General features: G+C 26.8%; 1 protein-coding gene across 4 annotated transcripts in view; it reads left to right on the top strand.

Annotated features, from left to right (window-relative positions):
• Positions 1 to 1,516: 1,516 nt before the first annotated feature.
• Positions 1,517 to 24,679, top strand: part of LOC113555917 (syntaxin-binding protein 5) — a 137,298-nt gene continuing 114,135 nt past the window's right edge. For all 4 annotated transcript variants that reach the window (XM_026960537.1, XM_026960536.1, XM_026960538.1 and 1 more), the window contains exon 1: positions 1,517 to 1,636. In XM_026960537.1, coding sequence (XP_026816338.1) covers positions 1,517 to 1,636 — 120 coding nt within the window. The remainder of the gene's footprint in view (positions 1,637 to 24,679) is intronic.

Raw genomic sequence — 24,679 nt, 5'->3', positions numbered from 1 at the left:
ACGGTGTAAAAAAGAAAAATCGATTTGCGTACGTATTGATGTTGTATATAACATGACATTACACACGCAGATGACAACCCAGAGATCACTGATGCTGGGTATACTTTATGATAATATTACAATATATTATTATTATGAGGGTAGCCCGGGCGCGCGTCACACAGACACATGCGAAAAAGAGGCGCCGCCAGTCACTCGCCGGCCGAAGCGTCCGCGTCAGAGTAGACTTGTCGGTGTCCCTTCACGCGCGCGCGCGCGCCCACGTGTGTGTGTGTGTGTGTATGTATGTATGTCGATGCGCGGAGAGGGCGCACACACGTAAAATGCCCGAGTTACTTTGAGGGGCTCCGGTGGCGTCGTCGTCGTCGTTGCCGTTGCTGCCGCCGCCGTTTAACGATTGGCGACAGCCCGGGATCGGCAGCAGCAAGCTTCCCCCGTCGCCGCGCGCACCACCACCAACACCGAACACCTTTACGCGCGTACAAATCCCCTCCCACTACCCTCCGCCGGCGACCCGCCGACAACGCCGCCACCGCCGTAACCTCGCGCGAACACCGCTCGTGGATCGGCGGCGGGAGGTACGCGCCCGTAGCGTATATTATAGTAAACTTTTATCAGCCACCACCGGCAGGGCGCCCCCATCGGCGGTCGGCGTCGCGGCGGCGTCACGCACCCGCACAAAGCGGTGTATCGGGCAGACGGGGGAGCGCACGCGCGTCCACAGTACCGAGTGGAACGCGGTCGACGCTGAGCCGCGTCTGCCCGTGGCCCGTGCGTCGTCGTCGTCGTCGTACTCCGTCACCGTACGCGCGCGACACGTTACATTTGTCGGCAGCGAGATAACGAGATAATACTGCACGCGCACACATATTATATCGGCGAGATAACTGCCGTTGGTGGTGGTGCTGCTGGCGGTGGCCGCGGTGGTGGTGCAGTATACGCGGAAACGGCACAGTCGTTGCCGTCGCGGTGCTCTACGTAGCGCCGCGCGAAGGTACACGCATACTGTATAATATACATCACGCACACACGCGCCCGCGCGCGCTCGCACGGCTACGCGGTACACACATTTCGTGCGTCGCGTTTCTCGGTGTACACAGTACGATCGTTGCAGTCAGTCGTCGTTCGACGTGTGTGCGGCGCGTTTCGTCCGAAATAATATTTAATGCCTGTATATTATTATTTCATATTTTTTTTAAGAATTTAATTGATGAGATATAATATATATATATATATAATATAACATCATATAACTATATTATCGTACATTTTTTTTCGTCGTAGAACGCGTGTGACGAACCTATGGCGAACTGAACTCGCCGGTGGTTTTTTCCCCCGTGTCGTGTACCGGTCGGTCCGGTTAACCGCTGTCCCGGCGCCAGGAAATTTAGATAAAATAATATTATTATGATCGTGTGGTAAACGGCGGCGCGCGTGTGTTGCTGTTACCGTTGTTGTTGCCTGTTGTTATTGTTGGTGTCGTCAAACAACGTGCGACGGATACGCGACTGACGACATGAAGAAGTTCACGTTCAAAGGTGTTTTGGACGGTATACGGTCCTCGGTGGCGCCGCAGATCAAACCCGACCAGGATATTGTCGAGACGCTCCGGCCCGACTACTTCCAAGTGGCCAAGGTGAGATTGATCTATGGCAGTAGCCACCGATCTATAAATATCACATATATTTGTAATATTGGTAATATTATATTAATAATTAATGTGATGGTATCAATAACAATTACGTACCTACCGCGTAATATTGCACTGACTGATGCAGTACGACCGTATACTGTATAGTGATGCCGTTCAAACAGTGGCGGGGTAACGTATAGCGATTCCCGCGCGGCTTGGCATCGTAGGCGCTCGCTCGTTTTTAAAGGTGGGGGGAAACGCGAGGTTATCGCGTGGCCACAATCGCATATATTCGTGTATTGTGTATACTATATAATAATAATAATAATATTGTTATTATGTAATGGCCTACTCTATTCGGTGTGTTCCACTCACCGGCGATGATGTTGGTCGCGCGCGCCCGCTTATCGGACCGCGTTCAAAGCGGCGACGGTGGCCTACCTATACAATAACAATACGGCAGCGGCGGCGGCGGCGGCGGCGGCATTCGTCGGCCGCGGCAGCGGTTCAACATGTGCGACCATATGGATGTCAGTCAAACAGACCTTCGCCGCCGCCGCCGCCGCCGCCGCCCGCCGACTGCAGCTTGTCACACGAACCTGCAATAATGTGTTGCTGTAGACGCGGCGCGTGTTGAAATTACGCGTCTTTTTACGATAAAATATGGACAAACGTGCTGTAGTGTGTAAACACGGTAAACAGTACCTGCCGGTGTACGCTCGTCGTCGTCATTATAAATTGGTTTATAATAAATGGTTTTTTTTTCACGTATTCAATAACGGCATACTGCTTACAGCGATCGCTATACAAAACATGCGTGTGCGTATACGTAGTCTGCTACGTATAGATATTTTTTAACGCGTTTTCGTTGTTTTATTATAACCCCGTACGTAGGTAGGTACTTACAATGATTTTGGGACAAGGGCTGATTCATATTTCTACAATGGTATACATTGGTTTGGGATCTAAGATCTAATTTTTTTTAAAACTAAACACAGCCTTTCTCGTTTTCCGTAAATCAATCAATTGTTCATTTGACATTTTGTATGACATATGTATTGCTTTGTTCGAATCGATAATCGTTTTAATTTCACATAATAAAACATGTATTATTAGCCAACTTGTATCATTATCATTCCGTTTCGTGGATGCCGGATGGTAAATTTCATACATAAAATATGTTAATTTATAGGTGTGTTATATGGTTGTCCGCGCCGCGCAGTTAGTCGCACATGGCACTGTTTCAAAGAACGGGTTACATTAAATTAAATAGTTGTTTTTCTCCTAACATAATATTGATAATCAACAACGTAGGCTAATTTAATAGGCAATAGCTCATATATATGTATATACTATATAGTATATATACATTGTTAAGGTTCCTTACGCGAACTTACGACAATATGACTTGGCAGGTATGCATTGATTTTTAAATCCTAATGTTCTTATAATTAAAAACTCATTAGTAGACGATTGATTTTTTTGGGTTTTATAAAATGTCCAGTTCAGATTCAGAAAAGATCTATCTTGAAATTATTAACATTCTGATAAAGTCAGTACATAGACTTGAATAAAATATACATGGTTGCTTGAGAATAGAAATAAAATAATATTTAGTAAAAAATTATGAAAAATTATCACTTGTTACAAATCGTTTTGTTAAAAAACCGTAAGTGTAACCTATTGGTCATACTGTAAATTGTGTAGATGTACGTGTACTTTACGCATACGTTGGTTTTATTCATTGGTGTTTACTTTACACATAGCTCTAATGGTTCTTTGATATAATTTTAATGTATTAGCAAAATAATATGAAAGTAAACTGTAAATTCAACGTAATGGAAAATCGATTAAATTCTGTTACATATAAGAATTTGATATATATTAAAAAAGATTTTCATTTTAACTAAATATTGGCAAAACATAGAACAGTTAAGCTAGTAATAAAAACGATTTTGATTTATGGAAAAACATGAATGTAGCTTGTTGTGGGTATGCCACAGTGATATATCGGTACAATATTAAAATGTATTAATTGTATTTTATAAATAAATAATACTTAGACACGTAATGGCTGATAACCAACACGCTTGTAATTATCGAGTATAATAATAATATTTTAAATAGATAATGTAGGTACTAGGTACTGAGTAGGCAGTAAGAATATAAGAACTATAGGTTTATTAAATTTAAATTTAAATATAAATAAGGACCCAAGATTTAACTTGTAATATTTAATATCCATTGGATATATTAGTTGTAGATGCATTATGATTTAATATATCAGTTGTGTGTTATTGTAGGCGAGTCGCACGATGCAATGTATACTATATATTTATATTCATTATTTCAGAAATGACTTTCACTTATAGAATGCTGATTATTTTATTTTGTTCATTTGAATTTCTTTGATAGGATATTTTGTGATATTTAAAATAAAATTTTTTTGTTTTCAAATATCTTAGTATTTTTATATTTTGAAGATCTTGGTTGATTCTGGTTAAGTTTATGTATTTGAAAAGCATAGGACTATGGGCTAAGATCAATATTATTTTCTGAGTGACAGAAATTTATTATTTTTAACTATTTAATATTAATCATTATACTGAGAAATGTAAAAAGTATTTTAAACCTATAGATGTTCTTGATTGTCTTAAAGGAAAATTAGTTTATAGTCAGAATCTGTCAGTGATTCACGTGAAAATTAAATACCATTTTGAAGGTTAAAATAAACAACATTATAGTAATAATAACGTTGTATAATAATTTAAACTACGATTGTTATCCATTGCCAACGTAATTGTCGCAGATATACGCACAGACTTTCGGAAACAACTATCGTTGTTGCTAAATCTACTTGGTACTTACATAAATTTAACGTGTGTTGTTTTCAGTTAGCCAAATCCTAAATAAATGCCTATTTTAATTTGCTTGTTTCTATAATTGCATTTTTCATAAACATATTTTAAGTTGTTAGTTTGAAAACGTCTGTTAGCCTATGCAAAAACACCATTGAAGTCTGTTGGGACTTTGATATATTGTTCGTTTTTGCATTCCCCGGAGGTAAACTGGAGAGGGTTTCCTCCTTTCCTGCGGGCATTTTACAGTCTAGAAAGCATCGCCTTGGAATGTCGATTTTATGTTAAACAAAAAATTGCACACATATTATACATAATGAAAAATACGCCCTAAAGAACTTAGCATAATGATATAAAAACAACATTATTTCTAACCATTTCTTTTTTGTATTTATATAGTTATACAAATATATAATTATTCAAATGCCAGTTTTATACTGCGTATCTCATTTTAAAAAATTATAATTAATTAGTATTATTTTTTTGGAAAGTATAATTATTCATAACTGTTTAACTGTTTTAGGATATATTATTATTTCTTGAGTTTTATATCCTGGGTGAATGCTACCATTTGTTTTGCCAGTTTCTTAGAGGATTAACTCCCTTTAGTTGTGTTCTTAACGTTTCTGACCTAACTCTTCTTTAGTGTAAGACTATTAATTTATACATTTCACGTTTAAATATATGACGAGTTTTAAAAAAATATAATTTTAATATAATAATTAAATTGTATAGTTAAGAAATGCAGTAATACATTATTAAAGATTTTCATTTATATCACTTATAAATCTAAAGTACTTTATTTACGGTTATTATGAAATTTTCAACTAAAGTGAAAAGCTACAGAGAATTTCTGGATTGTTCTTTTGTATTCAATATATTTTTTATTGAAGGAAATTTTCTGTTTGGAATACAGTATTTCTATTTCTATTGATTCCATTTTTAATTATTAAATTGATTATTATTATTATATTAAATTATTATTGAGAGTTTAATTAAACATATTTTGAATAGTAAAATACATTTTAAATTAAGTACCAACAATGAACAATGATTATTATAGATATTTAACAATTTGAGGCAAAATATAAAAGAGACCTTGGTATTTTTTAAGTTATGAAAATTCAATGTATTTTATTTTAATTAAAAACAAACGGATTATTATAATATGTTATAACTAATTTACAAGTTTAATTATAAAAATAGTACCAATCGGGGAAAATATTTTTTGATGTGTATTATGTGTACCTATGCTGTGCTGTACTACCATTTACATTATTTTTAGATGAAACTTGTCGAATCTGAAATTGCCAAGTTTTAATAGCAAGAGCATATTTAATTTAATTTTTCAAACTAAATATTTTTTTAAAATTTTATAGTAATAAAAACTAAAATCATTAAATTGTTACAATATAATAGTTGAACTATTCAAACATTCGCTTCGTCATTATAGATGATTAATGAATTTATGAACAGTACCTGGAGAGAGGAACTAGAGTTTAGCATTCATTTTAATTTTTACAGGAATTATTTATAGTGCACTAGTGTAGAAGTGTTTGTCACAATTAATAATATAGCGTAGGTAGTTATTGTACGTGATTGAGGGATAATTTATTAATTGCTATATTTTTATAATACGATGTTGTTTTTAATTTTTATAATTTGTTAAATTTATGATTAAAGCTGTGACTTTTATGTTATTTTTTATTATTTTATTATAATATTAATTGATTGTGAACGATAAATGTAGTAATATTTATGTTACTATTTATACAGTAATAACAATGTGAGTACAAGATTTAAATGAAATCTACCAATGTAATGATTAGTACCTAGGTAATTTAAAAAGAAGGTGAAAAGTATATTATCTCCATGTGTGTTTAGTTTCCTCTATTACACATTTGTAAAAATATGACGTGCATGTTTAAGAGCAATTAGTATTCACTGCGTATAAAAACAGAGTGAAATAACATCCCACATAAACCTTTCCACCCCTCAAAATGGTGAAAAAACGAGAGGGAATTCCAGTACCGCTCGATTGACCTCTTTAATATTACTGTTGTTTTTCCACAAAAACACATATGCATACACACACATATGTATATTGTATATATATAATATATATTATACAAATATCTATGTACATAATATAATAAATAACGTGTTTATATATTATATATGTTTTTAGTTTGAGTTATATAACTGTTGTGCAATAAAATACGAGAGAATTTTGTATGTATGTTACTATCTGTTTTTTGTACCTATATATTGGCTGTATCAATAAATTCAATAGTTGTTGGATTTGGATAGTTTTATTTTTTTTAATAACTTTATTCTGAACAGCACACGTTTGTTAGTTTTGATTTAATAATCTATAATATGTTTTTTAAACGTGTAAGCTGCATTATAAGCTTGCGTGCTGGAAAAATGAATGATGTATTGATGCATTTTCATATTTGTTTAAAATCGTGCATAATCAATATCGAATATAATATTATAATATATATATATTTCACAAAGTTTCTGGTTGTTTGTAATCTGTGGTAATTTTCTACTGTGCATACCAAACAAAAATAAGGGTTATTCCTATTGTAGGCATGTAAAGGTAAATTAATATGGTTTGTTTTTCTCGATGATTCTTATTTCAATAATTATTTATTTAAATAATTAAGTTTAGTTAGCTATTCGATGTGATAAAATAGAATTTAGATAGCGATTAAATATTGTATTATAATTTTTATACAAACAATTTTTTTTATTGTTATTAAAGAATAATATTGGTAGGTGCCTAAATACGTGTACTTATTAACAAATATTAAAAATACAAAATATAATATTAATAATATTAATATTTTTCATTATTTAGTTATTTAATTCGGTTATTTACTTCAGAATCGTAGTAAGTATCTGTAACTATGTGATAAGTCATAATTCTTATAAGTGAAACTAGAATTGAGTATCAGCGTAAACGTCTTAACTTCAACACCTATTCATCAAATAGATGTTTAAAAATACAGAAATGTTATGATATTATGATGTAGATAAAGTCTAATATGTTATTCTTATTTAAGGTTTGAACTGTTTGAAGTTTATCTTAAATTATATAGAATTAAAATTCTAGATGAAAACAATATATAACATTTTTTGAAAGCAGCATAGTACATACCCATAAATACCTATTGAAAGTAGGTGTTAGCATTTTCAGAATTATGTTACAGGTCACAGTAGTAAATGGTCGTACATTAACTTAAGAGGAAGTTACACCCGCATGTGTTGTCTCTGTCTTACTAATGTAGATCATAGCAAATTTTCGTTCAGTAGAACACATTTTGTGATGTTAGCTTTAATATTAGAGTGAATTTACCTATTATCAAATTCAAAGGTAAAAATATTATCTAGAAAATGTCATGTACTTTTATTAATATAATAATTTTAAAGTGAGTTATGAATTTTTTTAAATTGTAATATTTTACATAACTATAACTCAGAGACTACACATACGGGTATAACGTCCTCTTAAGATCTAAAATGTTTACAGATACATTTATTTATAATTTGATTAATTTTTTTTAAATGATATCTATAAAAAATAAAATTCATAATAATAATATAATAAGTTAATTTTAATTTTATAAATAAGTTGGGAGCCGCATCTGACGATTACAAGAGTCACATGTGGTTCGCGAACCGCAAGTTTACCACCCCTGATGTATATCCTCTAGAATTTTGTCTATATAGAGTTCCTTTAGAAAACTCGATGATTGTCTTATTGTATTCATAACTGACTAAGGAAAATAGACCTGTATATTTCTTTTCGATTTTAACACAAGCTTGCCCATACTTGTATTAACTTAAGTCTAAAATTTAATTTTTAATAGCCAATGTAGTATCTATTACTATTTTTTACATATTATTTGTACAAGTATCTAGAAAAGATAAGTAAAAACATTAACCATTCACTTTATTAAAGCATGAATGTATCTAATCAATTTGGTTACAGATTCTATGACAATAAATTATAACGTATAACCACATGTGACTCTTGTAATCGTCAGATGCGGCTTCCAACTTATTTATAAAATTAAAATTAACTTATTATATTATTATTATAAATTTTATTTTTTATAGATATCATTTGAAAAAAATTAATCAAATTATATAAAAATGTATCTGTAAACATTTTGGCTCTTAAGAGGACGTTATACCCGTATGTGTAGTCTCTGAGTTATAGTTATGTAAAATATTACAATTTAAAAAAATTCATAACTCAGTTTAAAATTATTATATTAATAAAAGTATATGATGTTTTCTTGATAATATTCTTACATTTAAATTTGATAATATGTAAATTTACTCTAATATTAAAGCTAACATCACAAAATTTGTTCTGCTGAACGAAAATTTGGTATGATCTACATTAGTAAGACAGACAACACAATTTTTTTCATAAAGATTTTGTAATTATTTTCTTTTAAATTACAGACAATAGACCGTTTGTTTATTAAACATTTATACACTAAAAACTTACAGACTTATCTAAAAAAATAAAAATACCAACTGTTTAATAAATTTTACTCATTTATAAAATATAAATTTTATAAATTGTTATTATCATTATTATTTATTACTAAAACTGTAAATTTCAGTCGTTGAAAATTTTCAATGTTGCTGAATAGTTTTAGAAAATTTAAATGAAAAAAAAAAATTGAAATTGAAATTTTTCAAGCTTATATCCTACGTTTATGCAATTAGCATAACATTAGCTTTAGATTGTACTCTTAAGTTTAAAGGAAACCTGTAGTTGCATATGTTATTTTAAGTAACTTTGCAGTTAAATTAATATTTTCCATACAAAATCTTATTTTTATTTTTAAATATTAAATCTAACATTTCTATCGTGTCATCAAAAATAATAAATAGATATTATTTAAGATACTTTCTTGATATTCACTATTTTTATTGATATATTTTACTAATAATTAGTTATATTAAATAAAACAATTTTTTATTTAATTTCATAGATTTTTATTATTTTTCATATTTATAAAGTGTCTTGATAAGATCATCTAACTTATTGATAATATTAATTAATATTTTTAACAGTTTAACAAATGATAATACATAATTATTACAATTATTTACAAAAAATTACAAGGATTTACATCAGTTAATAAATAATGGTACAATAGAATAGTATACATTTAAAAATTAAATTTGTGTATAATAAAATATTTAATAATTGTGAAAACGTATTGTACATTCAAAGAATAAAATTTAAAAGTATAAAATAAACATTAAGTACTTATCTGTGTCTATTGCTCATGATTATAGCCAGATGACTTATTTTTATTTTTTATTAGAGATAGTTCCGTAATATATTAGAAAAATGTATATGTAAATTACAAATTTTATTAATTTAATATTTAACAATCTTAACTATTTTTAAAAGTCAATTTATTATATCTAATAATTATGATCATTTTTTCTTAAATGTATTAAATATAACTAATTTGTTGTAGGCATAAACAAATAATGGCAGTTTTATACAATTATTTAAAATATGTTATGACAGTAAAATATTTTGAAAAGTTTTTGAACTTGAAAATTATTTTTTTTTTGGAGCCAAAAATAATAGCGGGTAATAGTGGGTAAGTGGGTATCGCTCTGCTGTATAGTAGAGATGGAGAATAGGTCATTATAATGGATGTGTTGAATTCATTGACAGGTATTATTGTGTATGAAAAACGGTTTTGAATAGAGATGATTTGTCAGTTTAGAATAATTAGTAGGATATATTATATTATTACTTATATTTAAATTGTAATATATCCTTATATTTTAATCGATTTCGTAAAAAAATAAATTTCACACGCTTATTGAATTTTTTCTATTTTGACGCTAGAACTTTTTTTTACATTTACTTGAAGGAAAACTCATGGATAATCTTATATTGGGGTTCTTAACTTTAGATATAAATAACAAAAATTTAATGAATTTTCAACTTCAAAATTTCTTGCAAATTTTCGCGATTTTGACATATTTCGTAAATATTTAAACTTTAAATGCTTATAAACAGAGATTGTGACTAAACATTTTTGATTTTTTTTTTACTAAGATAAGTATAACTTATAACAAACCTTGTATTAAATTTTAAAGATTTTTTGATAGCCAATTTTTTTTGTAGTCATTTAAAAAAAAACTTAGAAAATTCGAAATTTCAATTGTCTATTAATAGCTTGAAAAAGGTCAAAATATTTTGAAAACTTAATAGTAAAAAGATAATGCTAATATACACATTTGATGAAAATTTCAAGTATTTATAATGATTTGTTTTGGAGTTACAGTAAAATAGAAAAATCGATTTTGTCAAGAAACTGAATATGCGTAGAAATTCCTATTTTTTCGTCACTTTTTTAGGGTTTTTCCTAACGCTTTTGAAAACAACTGAACATTTTTTACTTTTGACCTCTTTAAAGTATAAAGTAGATGAATTTTCCTTTTCAAAGAAGGGCTGAAGTCAAAAATCAAAGCATTATTTCTACTCCAAATCGTGATGACAGACACAGTAATAATAATAATAATAATAATAATAATAATAATAATAATAATAATAGTAATAATAATAATAATAAAAAAAAAATATACATCAATGTAAAATTAATACATTTCTCACTTAGTTAAGAATCTTAAAGTATTTACCATTAATAATGCATACCAAAAATAATTATTCACTTCGATAATTGTCTTCTCAAGAATGAAGTACCTATACCTACATTTAAAATAAAATAAATATAAGATATTTTTATAAATAATGTTTGATTTTTTTTTTAAATTATTAGTTATTAATTTGGCGATTTAAGATAAATCTTATAAATATGTCTATCCACGAGGGATAATAAATGAAAAATGTATACATTATATTCGTTTTATTTTGATTATATTTAGTATACATATTTGAAACCTCTTATTATGCTTAAAACAAAAAATATTGTGCTAAATTGCATATTTACATGATAGTTAATTTATAGTTATTTTTTAAAAATTGTATTCATTAATTAGACATGTTAGTATTGTTATGTCTTATTTCTTTGAATTATTTAAATATTATTGTGCTTAAAAGTCCAACATTATCTTAACTTTTATAGATATAACAATAAATTTGACTTAGCATATTTATAGACATTTAAAAATAATTTTAGTTATTTGAAAATAGTAAATACACCAATCATATTAAATATATGTTAATATGTTACATTTTTACAATCGATTTAACCTTTAAACAAATAATTGTAATAAAAATTATATTTTAAAGATTAATGTATCAAATTAATATATTTAATTACCTACAAATTAAAAATGTATATTGTATTATATTTTAGATTCTGAGTGTAACAAAAAAAGTATTGATTTTACATGTGTGTTTGTTTTTTATTTTTTTGATAGCACATTTTGAATCAGAATATTTTATCGTGCTGTTATACTTTAAGGGAGTTGTAGTAATTTAGTAATAAAGTAGGAAATTATCTGTATTTTTCTAAATAATTATTTTTATTCATTCGATTATATTGTTGATTAAATATAATGTAGTATTAATGCAAGTGATAACTATGGATATACAAGTTTAATAATAAAGATAGGCACACATTTTTTTTTTACTGATTTTTAATATTATACAATACTAGTAAAAAGTAAATTTTGAAAAAATTTGTTTTAACAATGTACCACTTTTAAGTCATTTAATATCATATAATAATTTGGTTATTTGCATTACTGTTGGGATTAAAAATAGGAAATTACATTCAAAACCACAAAATTATGATGTATTGCCTTAGTTGATATATTTGCATACGGTAATAGGTATTATTCCGAAGGGTACGTTTATTCTGAAAAAAATATATATAAAATAATATTTAGGTAATTGAATTTTTATGAAAAATAAAATTTCATCGTAACTACGCTGCTTTACGCATCAATAATAATAATAATATATGATATAAATAATTTATTACAAACTACAAATAGTGATGATGGTGACAATAATAGTGATATTAATATATTAGGTACCTATACATATTATAGTCAGTCTTTATCAGCAAGTAAAAGAGATTATGTTTTTTCGTTGTAAAACGGGTCTCGTTTACATGTATGTGAATATATATATATATATATATATATTATAATATACTTTAGATGTATAGTGCTGCGATAGTTTGACGGGGTCGAGGTCGAGATCGGACATCAATTGGCGCGCGCGTCGGTAGCCGAAAGGTTAATTCGTATCGGTTAATTGCACCGCGACATACGTCGCCAATGCGCTCGTGACGTAATTGCTGTTATAGTGTAATATACAGTACAAAAACATAATATTAATATTATAAATTATGGGTTACTTCGAGTAATATATACTATTATGTCATTTTACACGTGTCCCTCGTGTATCTTATATTGTATTATGGACCCGAGTTTATTATATTGTACAATAACACCGAATGTGCTCTATGTGATCTACACAGAGCTGTCTCGATGATTTGCGGGGCTCGGTGCAGAGTAAAATTGTGGCGTCTAAAATGTCACTATCGCGCGTCAATTGCATATATATAGCTCCCCAAATTTAAAACTCAAATGTACACAAATAGTCTTAACAAATATAGTATCCAGCACCTACAACAATATGAATAAGTAAATAATATAAAATATAGTAATAGGTACAATACAAAAATGTATTAAAAATTAACTTTTCTACTTTTTGAATCCGCAAATTAATCAATATTATCATCATATTTTAGTTGGTCTAATTGCCCAATTTGGACTTAATTTTTCTATAGAAATTATTGCTAAGTTGATGACCCTTTTCTTTTGAAATTTTACATGAAAAAAATATACATGTTTTTTATCAACTTGACTTTTTTTTATTGTATCTATGAAAGCGAGGCCGGTTAAACTGTGACAACAGCGCTATCAGTAGCCTTATTTTTATTCTATGTCATATTATATAGGCTGTATGTGACTTGCATGTCCCATATGATTTTTGTTAAGAATCTGCAATATTACAACAGGCAAGTTGCGTCCTAAATGCTCAGATGCGACTTAGCTATCATATTTATTGATGGGTTATTTGTGTCCCAAATGATAATTTCGATTACAATATGATTGAGGACGTTAGGCACAACGTACCAACGTACGTATTTAATTAAATATGGAAACTCATATGTGTAGTTTAAAATTGAATAAGAATTTCGAGGATGTGAATGGACATAGATCTATTGACAATTAGTTCTGCTAACAAAAGGTATCAACAATTTTGTGACTATATTCTAAATAATTATATCTCTGAAGATTCGCGTTTCCCACCTCAAGTATGGACTGGGTGTTCCACTAGTCTTCGGTGAACCACTAACTCGTGTGAATTATTTCATTCGAAATTTAATTCTTCATTTTATCACTCACATCATAATATTTTCGTGTTCATCGAAGTACCTACTAAAATAATACACATATATTATATTCTTACAAATAGTCCGTTCGTTAAATCAAAAAAAATTATAGGAGTAACCAAAAAAATAAAATAAAATTTTTCGAAAATCAAATTCCCTAACTCGACAACAAAGAAATTAACAGTATGTCATTTATATAACTAATGCATGTCATATATTTTTACCTAATATTGATTTATAACAACATTTATAGATTTTTGTAGTTCAAAAGTTTTTAAATTATATGACAATATATAGGTATCTATGTTTTATTTTCGTATTATTTACTTATAGTTCTGAAATTAGCGATTTTGTGAAATATTTTTAAATTTCTTAATAATTGTTAAATATAACAATTTACGTTGTTACTATTTTTTTTCCTTTTATAGGTATGCCTAATTGTAAAATTATATTGTTACGAAATTATTGTTTGGGACGCAAATATGCCGTCAATAAATATGACAGGTAACTGTAATATATAATATAACAAATAACTTGCATCTAAACTGTCCGGATGCAAGTTACTTGCTGTTATAAATTTGGGACGCAAGTAGTATGCACCCATTATATAATGCCAATATTACTTTTAAAAATAAAAACTAAATTTTTGTTACTTTAGACATTATCTATTTTATGAATATATATACTTTGATCATAGGTTATGGAAAATCATGAATCATTTATGTAATATGTGTTAGTTTTAAACCCATTTACTAATAATGTATATTATTGATTTGCTTGTGGATGTGTAACAATATAATTATATTATATACTTGTACTTAATGGTTGTCGGTGAGATGTAGAGATACAAGAAAGTTGACACCTATACTTTCCTTTTTTATTCAAACTTGTTTAATTTTCTTTAGCGTATTCAAACACCACATCATATACTTAAATTTGGCATATACGATTATAACATAGTTTTCAAAGAAAATGAATTATTTTTCTCAGCATCACTACTAGTAATATTACTTTCTACTACTACTATTATTATTAGTAATAATAATCATTATATTCATGACGTCGAAGCGATGTGCGCGCGGGTCCGGTCAAGTATGCGTGTGCGCCGACCGAAGCAACAAACGTGTGTAGTTCATTACGTTGTCACCGCTGCTGCCTGTTCCGGTCAACAACGAATTTTTCTCGTATTTTTCTCGCTCTCTTTACCACCCTACAACCCGCTACACTAAACCTTCCTCCCCTGCATCAGATATTTCGTCCCCTGTCATCGTCCTTTCGTTGTATTTCATCCTTCTCCATTGGTTCCCGCTTCTATCACCGTACTTCAGGAAAATACCGCTAGCGGTTAGCTGCTGCCGACGGGCGATTAAAGATAACTGCAACATTTCTGTTTTTCTATTTTCCGTATGGTCATGAGACGTTTTTGAGTGGGCGCAACCCAACCGTGTGTCTCAGGCGACAACATAACTCAATTCCGTTATACGTGCGGCGAGACGATTGCACAATGCGTATATGCCCCAATGAATAACATATTGTACTCATATTATTTTATTTTATACTTGCTGTAATGTATATAATATATATTATATATATACATTATACATATAAGATAAATTTTTACTTACCAAGTTATTTATTGAACAGTATACTACAATTATTAATTTAAAAAATATAAAATTAGATACACAGTATTAGTATATTAACATATTATTATATATCGTAAAATTTAATATATGTATTGAATATAGGTATACAGTACTAAATTTCATAGTTATTGATTTTATTATTATACTAATTTTTCATAAACACAAATGTAGGCTGACGATATAAAACTATATTAGAATGGCTTGTAGAATTTGCACGAGTAATAGGTACCACTTCTACTTCTTAAATTACGTAGGTACCGAATATTTAATTATTATTATACTAATTTGTTCGAAATGTATATATGACTATCGTGTTTTCGCACTAGCTAGGTTGTTTTTAATAAAATACGTAACAACATTTTAAATTAAAAGTGTGTGTATTTTTGTAACTATTATAATTTTTTGTTAAATCATTGTTAAAGTAAAGATTAATTTATATTTTTAAATAAATACATGCTTTTAAAAGTTAAATAAGTGTCATATCATTGTTATTTATGAACTATGACAAATCATGCTATAAACTAATAATTAATTGTTATTATTAATATTTCGTATACGTAATATATAGAATATATATAGAATCAAGTGTAAAAATTATTCTGTATATAAAATTGTAATTTATTTTAAAGAATTGCCAAATTAAAAAAATAAATGTAATTAAGTACTCATAAAAAATAATTGAATTACAATTAATAAAACTGTAATTAACTATATTATGAACTAACTTGATTAGTATAAAAATATTTAATATAATAAATTAAGAAAAAAATACATTACTAAAAAACAAAACAAAAATTGAGTCCAGGGTTATATTTAATTTATGCAAATCAAAATGGAGTTTTTAATTGTAACTTATTGTTAATTCATTATACCTACTTGTTACATATAATGATTTACTATTTCATTAAGTATTGAACATTTGTTTATAACATTGCTGTTCTACTACATTTATTTCAATGTTTATTTTGTTTATTGGAAGTCGGTTACTTACATTTATTTAATACAAATTAATATTATGATTTTGAACTCCTATGGAATTACTAACTTATGTATAAAATAATATATTTATAAACATAAGAATATACATTTATTAACATTCGAATTTAAATTTGTAATTAGAGTATAATAAGTTATTTTTTATTCATCTTATTAATTTTAGTATACCTAATATAATAGAATAAAAAAATACAGCATCCTATTGACCCGTTTAGTTTAGAGGTCAAGTGGTAACTTAAATTGAATATTATATAAAATATGTACAAGCATTCTTTTTACAATATTTTGTGTTAATTCTCATCATCATGTATCAAGTAAAAATCGAAGTTAGTAAAATAGTGCCTATAATAAAATAACATTTTGAGTAAATTTAATAAGTAGGTAATATTAAATTGAACGCAATCAACTATTAAGTATTACAATTTTTTAGTATTAGTTTTCTTAAATATATATCGAAATGTTTTACGTCACTTAAAATTTAAATATTTAAATATTATACATATCTTCTATTTAAAATGTATTTATATAAATTTAAAAGCTTTTTTTAATTCAAAATTAAGTAAAAATAATTGTATAATTTACATCAACAATTTAAAAAAAAAATGAATAATTATTAATTTGTACAATACAAATTATTATTATCTACTCTGTTAAAACATTTCATATTGTTTACGATGCTGTTAACGTACTGATTTGCTGAAACTAGGTTATTTATTTGTGATATCAACTTTTATCAGCTTATAAAACAATGTAACTAGTTCAACTGGTAAAACAACAGTTGAATACTTATTTTTTTTTATTATCAATTTTACGCGTCGAATATATTTAATAATTTTATTTTGCTTCAGAACCTAGTGTTATCTATGGTTGTTTAAAAATGTATACTATTAACTGTTGAATAATTTATTTATGGTTTTATAAGAAGTTATGTATAAGGTTGATATATTCTATACATATAGCTACTACTTATTTTACTTCAGAATAAATATTTCTTGTTTAAGTTTTAGAATATATTATTATATATTTAATAAAACAAAATGCATTTTGGTGAAAAAAACACAACATAATAATAAACTGTCTAACACAATATTTAAAAAGTTACAACTAATTGGGATCCATAATATAGTTACTTCAACACATCACAGTGTTATTAATATGATTTTTCAAAAAATATTATAAATTATTGACTATACTTAAATTCTAATGTGTTCATGATTTTAAAATCGATTTTATTAAATAATTCACTAATATTCATAATCAAAGTAATAAAAAATTGAGCAAGATACAATGTCCAAATTTAGCAGATTATAGAAATACATAGATTTATTTCATTGTTTAACTCTTTTTAGTATGATTTAAATGGCTCTTTAAATCATTACCTACTAGCATACTAGTATATATAATACTATAATACTATATATAATCAATGCTACTAATATGAAATTTGCATTGATTTGTTCTATTATTGTGGCAACTAATACTTTTATGTTTTAAGTTTATTAAAGTTTTCTATTAGAAGCATCATATAGGTACACATTAATTTACATTTACGAAAGGGAATGCGACAGTTTTTTAAAATTTATTTTTTGTTAATATTTGATTTTTATACTTAAGAAATTAGAATATGTATGTACTTAATATGTTATTGAGTTATTTATTGGCATGCATAATTCTGTTAATAATAGTTTAGCTAGTTGAGCTTATCATATTTATAAAGTTTAGTGTTGACTATAATATTTTTCTATTATTTTGAATGACAATAATAATTTAGTAAGTACGACTAATAATTTATACTACAATTGTTTTTATATGCTTAAAAAATCGTATTAATTGTATTATACTATTATATAATCAATATAAATTATAAAAATATAATTTTATATAGTATTTGTGATGTATAATATATTTTAAGATTTAAATTATACAATATTACTAGAAGATTCTAGTAAAGGCTATAAAACTGTAGTGGGGAAAAAAAATAAAATAAAAATATTGTTATTAAAAACGTATTTAAAAACTACTGCAATATTATAATTTGTAACTAAATAGTTTAATGTTATCAATCATTCTATCGTGTTATTTCCACTTAAATATATAGGTACATCTATTTCATTAATTTGACACATTTGTACATTAAAACCAATCAATCATCTTACCAATGTTCAGATGTTTAGCAAACCACGGGATTTCAGATTCTTACTGTAAGGATGTTACGGTAACAAAAATATAATAAGTTATTGTATTAAAAATGTTTAAAAATTATAAATGTAGGTCAACAGTAAAAAAAAAAAAACATGTAAAGAATTGATCAACATTAATAATTTCTATGTAAAATACAAAATTTGATTTTTAATTTTAAATTATTGTTATCAGTTTAATACTATTTTGTATTTTAATAATTCAATGTAAATTAATAATATTAGTTTTTATTCCAAAATTATGTAAACAATGTAATAATACAGAATAATATAATGGAATCTACGGATTATTACATTTATCTAAAATAACCTCTATTAAAAATCGAACATTTCTACAAGGCTACACATTTACTACACTCATCTGTTCAATTCATGATATTCTCTCACTAGGTTCCCATCGTGTTACTGTACATTTTCACTATATTAATGGTACCCTTAATGTCCAGATTTAATATCCTCTATCTCTTTCTGTGTTCCTTTTCACTACATAAGAAACGATTCTTTATTTTCCATCCTCGCCCGTTTAACGGGTACAATCAATCATTCCACAGAATTTTACATTGCCTTAACCCAACTTAGTCTCGAATATCAGTTATATGTATTGAATAAATTCCTGATAAGGAATTTAATTATTGAATAAATAAATAACTTAACGATTTTTATAATTATTATAAACCTAATAAAGCATATTATGAAAATGTTTGTAAATTATTAAGTATCTATTAATTCATTAAAACCATAATTTACATTGTACTTAACAAGATACAATATCAATTATTTTAATTTAACATGGCTATGATCTTTCATATTAATAGAATACTTAGCACTGGAAGTTGAAATTTATGATTCTAACAATTTATTATTTAATGATAACACAAATAATTAAAAAGAACACATTACACTATCATTTTTTGAAATATAAATTCATAGTTAGTTTTAATTCTTCGTATCTTATTGTGTTAATTAAACGTGAAAATATCCTTAAGTTTGTTAATTGTTATTAATTTTAGGATAACATTATAATTTATTATAACTTAAATTGTATTGAATTATTTAAAAAACATTTTTTATTTAAGGTTCAATTTATAATTGGGAAAAAAATAAAATCAATTAAATATAGTACACATTTTATCTAGGAGTAAGATTCAGTTTAAGAAATCAAGTAGCGAGTAGTAAAATAATATTATAAATAGGGTGTGAATTAAAATACAATTTTTTTATTCAAAAAAGTAAATTATTTTATTTTTCTATTAGTTCAACCTGTTAAATCGTCTTGTACTTAGTGACGTAAGTAATAAACTTCTTTGGATCATATCCAGATGTCCATTCATTCGTGTTTCTTTCATCTCAACGTAAAAGCTATTGGATAAAACCCAAACAACTTTATATAGATTTTTATCCCGAATTCTAATCAAGCGATAGTCACGTGTGTTAATTTTTTTTCTTTTAGTATTTTTCTTATACAAGAAGGGAAAAAGATTTCTTACACGTTTTATTTTTAAATTATAACTTAAATTAAACCATATTGCATTTAAAACTTAAAAAAATATATATATTGTTAAAGTGTGTTTTTTATTATTTATTTTTATCTAGATATATTTAGTTTTGAAAAAGTAAATTCTTTTAATGTTTTAACTATGAACCAAATAAAGTAAAAACCATTCATTTATATATGTGTGTATGTTGAGTGATGTATATTGCACATATGTAAATAAGAATAGACCATTGGTCTGTAAACGGAAAGCATGATTATTTTATGTATTCTTTTCATATGCTATGCCACAAACATAATCCTTTTCATATTTTTAAAGCGCGTAATCTTTATAAAAGTTCTCTTTTATTGAGTGAATATATTCATCTGTGTGTGCATACTGTATAAGGACAATAGTAAATATCAAACAAAAGATTTGTTGATACACACACAAAAAAAGTATAATGATGAAGTACAAAAAAAAAAAAAAAAATTATAAAACAACATACCATAGGAAGTTATTATTATTTACACTAATATTTTACCTTGATGGGTTTTATATTAAATTATAAAACCATTTTAATCTATACGAATTAATTTTTAATATATTAAGTATAGGTATATTAAACAATTCCAGAGTGTGATTTAGAACAACTAGTTGGTAACTGACATATTTTTAGAAATTGAATACTTTAGAAATGTAAATTATAGAATATAGAGCATAATATAATATATTACAATGTATTATTTTATAAAGATGGTTCAAGTTTTCTATTTCCCAATATTTATGTAAATAATAATAATAATGGGATGTTTATTCTGACGAAATGTTATAGACAAAAGTTATTAAAAATAGATTTTGCACTCGTAGCATAGCAAGTTAATTTTTTCCATTTTATTGTTTGTTATATTTATAATTTATATAGTTATGTGAGTACATAGAATTATATTTTACTTTATTAGTTAATTGTCCTATGTAAGTTATAAGTATATTCATTCAATTTATAGAAAAATAAAAAACGTACAACTTTTATAAAAATAAAAATTTAATTTTTAAAATGTTATTTTATTGTCGTCATATATGCCAATATTCTATATCGTTTTCCTTTTATGATTTTATAATTATTTTTGAAACATTGGCTAAATGATGAATTTATTGATCAAGAACTGTGATTTATTCAATATAATATATTCAGACGTGATAGAAATAAAAAAACTAATATTTTAAGTCGTGGTGGTAGTGTGTTTAGTACTCGTAACTCTTATTTATAAATTAATAAACGGTCATATTTGTGCTTCTTTTTTAAGCTCTATCTCTTTTAATGTTCTTTCTTATAATAGTAACCGTTCGGTTAAACTTTTTATACTTCATCTTACAGCATAAATTATTTTATCAGCTTCCTCTTACCAAGAGCATTGATATTTTGCAACAAGTGCCCCAACATATTTTTTCTCATCTTATTTAAGATTTCAAATTCTTGTTTTACTTTTAACTAAAATATTTAATTAGTCGTTCACTATCGATGAATTGTACGATATATTCATTTGACCGTTGTTTTATTTTTAGTCTTAATTATATAATATTATGTGTACTGTATATTAGTCATAATGTAATTCATAATAACTTTATAGAATTGGGCCTTGTCACGTTTTATTCACTAATTTATTTAGTAGTTGTAACTACTAAATCATATAATATAAACCTTCCTCATCATATTCTACAATTTTCCTCTAAAAAATGATAAGCTCAAAATTATTGGAAAAATACATAAATGGCAAGTGACTAAAAAAATATTCAACAAATTATATCGCACTATTTACTATTTTGATGATGATACTGTTATAATTGGTATAATTGCCTCTAACCCAAATTTTTAAATAGCATCTTTTAAACACCAAAGTTATTTTAACCAACTACAAATTTGGCTCTCAAAATTGAGAATAAGAATTAATGAGTTAAAATTGTTCCACATAACCTTTACATTATGGCCTTGTAGGTAATCTCCGATCTATATCAACAACAGATAAATACCAACTGAACAGTCAGTATAATATTTTAGAACGCATCTAGATAGACGTCTCACCAAACTAAAAGAAAATATTCATTACAAAATATTTCATCAATTGTGCTTCCCCATTAAAATCCAAACTATCACTGCAAAAAAAAAATATATAATATATTAATATAAAAACTACTCATCCTATCTTTGATTAATTATAGCATCCAATTTTGGGTAGCATCCAAAAACTCAAGTATAAAAATTATACAATCTTTTCAGTCAATATTTTTCAGAAAAATAACCAATGCTTCGTTTGTAATCGAACCCTCCATAATGACAATTCCCGATCAAGTATTTAAATTCTACAAACGATTCCATAGTAAACTACATAACCATTCAAATCCTCTCATATCAAATTGATCTTCTCTAGACCTCCCCGATAAAACCCACCGACTAAAAAGAAAATGATCCAGAAACCTTTTAACTTAATTATTATAATTCATACTCAAATTTATAAAAAAAATCAATTTTCGAATTCAGATTTTAGATAATTGATTATAATGTTAATATGACTTATGTACATATATATATTTGTAGAGTAAGGTCAATGGATATTTATTTTTCTCTTTTCATGTCTTCCCCATATCATTTTTTTTCTTTCGACCAAATTTTTTTATTGTATTAATTAATATGGATTGTAAATAAAACAAAATATAATTAAAAATTAAAAATATATATATGTATTTACTATATTGACCATTATAATGTTTTAAAATCTTGTTGTGTTTTTAATGTTTAATATTTTTTTTTACACAGGTAGTATTATTTCATATAATTCTTTAGATAGTTAATAATATACATAAATATATAAATATATTTTAATAATTGTTCCAATGTTCTAAGTATAAAACATTTAGTATTTTACATACTATTTCTATTTAGTTAATAGTACCAATAAATTCAGTACAGATACTGCATTTATATTGAGGTCATAAGAGTTATAGCGAAACCCCCACCCGAAATCCATAATATACACATTATTTTTACACTACGTTTTGAATTCTGTTCGGTATGAGGGAGCTATCGGGTTTATTATGATGTGTGCTTTTAAATTCTGCAGAGCGGATCAACGAGTGAGATAATGGTGTTACCATGATATGTATATTTTTTACAATGTATTTTTAGAAAACTTTTTATTTTGGATTTGTTTAACAGTTGATAAATTGTTAAAAATGTTTTATACAGTCTTATCAATTAATTGCAAATTGAACCAGATTGATCTCAAAAGAATTTATTTTCCCAGTAGTTTTGAAAATTAATTTGAAACAAATAATGATACTTTAAGATATATTTTTCTATTATATATTTTTTTAAATTAACAATAATATTGGTAATCATGGAAGTCCCGATGGACAGACTCACACACGGCGGGAATATAAGATATTTTATCAATACGCAGCGGTCTTATAGAAACTTTATTTCTACTAAAAAATAAAAGGTTTCCTTTACTTTATATGACTATGCACTAAAATTTAGATAACATATTAAAAGCTATCTAATAAAAATCCTTTATATTATCAGTATCTACATGAAAACTATTGAAATTTAATGAAATATATTATAAATGCACGCAGTTTATAGTGGTAGTATAGTATTACCGATTGGAACGTACCGTAAACTGGTACATATTAAAGTTTCTTGTGCATAAAAACACTAATTTAAAAATGTCAAACTATAAATAAAAATTGTTTATTTTTCAAAGATACGTTTATGAAAATGTAGTTTATTGTTTTAGTTTTTTATATTCTACTTTTCAATTTTTATGTAAGTACGTCTATAGATATTTTAACTTTAACTATTTTAAACTGTATTAATCTAAACTATAATAATCTATACTCAATGGTATTATTCTAAGTTAACTGACCATAGTTGTAAAGGTAATATGATAATGAAACAAATTTGAATTATAATAAAGTAGGTAATAAAGTTTTACTGCGGGTGGCCAGGCAGGCACAGTAGGATACCTTAAAACTTTTTTTAACATTTAATATCTTCAAACCCGTTCAATAACCGTTGTTATGCCAACGAAATTTAAGGGAAATATATGTATATATATATATTATACAATTCTCAATATATTATACTAAAACTCTGTCTTTTTTTATGATGAACAATTTAGTTTTTTATTCAAAAGTTAAAAATGTTCATATTATGGTTTTATATAAATGCTACTTATATGATATTTCTTTCTTTTTAGTATACTTATGATATTATATTTATAAATATTTTGTAGTTTGTCTTATACAAATGTGTATTTTTAAAAATTAAACATTTTTAGAACATATACGCATTCATAATCATGATACTGATGTATTTTTGTGTAGCTGCTCATAATATGTTTATTAAAAAAAAATATTTACAGATTGTGTATTTTTAATTAAAA

Source organism: Rhopalosiphum maidis, chromosome 4, assembly GCF_003676215.2.
Source record: "Rhopalosiphum maidis isolate BTI-1 chromosome 4, ASM367621v3, whole genome shotgun sequence".
Classification (NCBI taxonomy): domain Eukaryota; kingdom Metazoa; phylum Arthropoda; class Insecta; order Hemiptera; family Aphididae; genus Rhopalosiphum; species Rhopalosiphum maidis.
The sequence above is the reverse complement of the archived record's forward strand: the minus strand, read 5'-3'. Positions and strand labels throughout refer to the sequence as shown.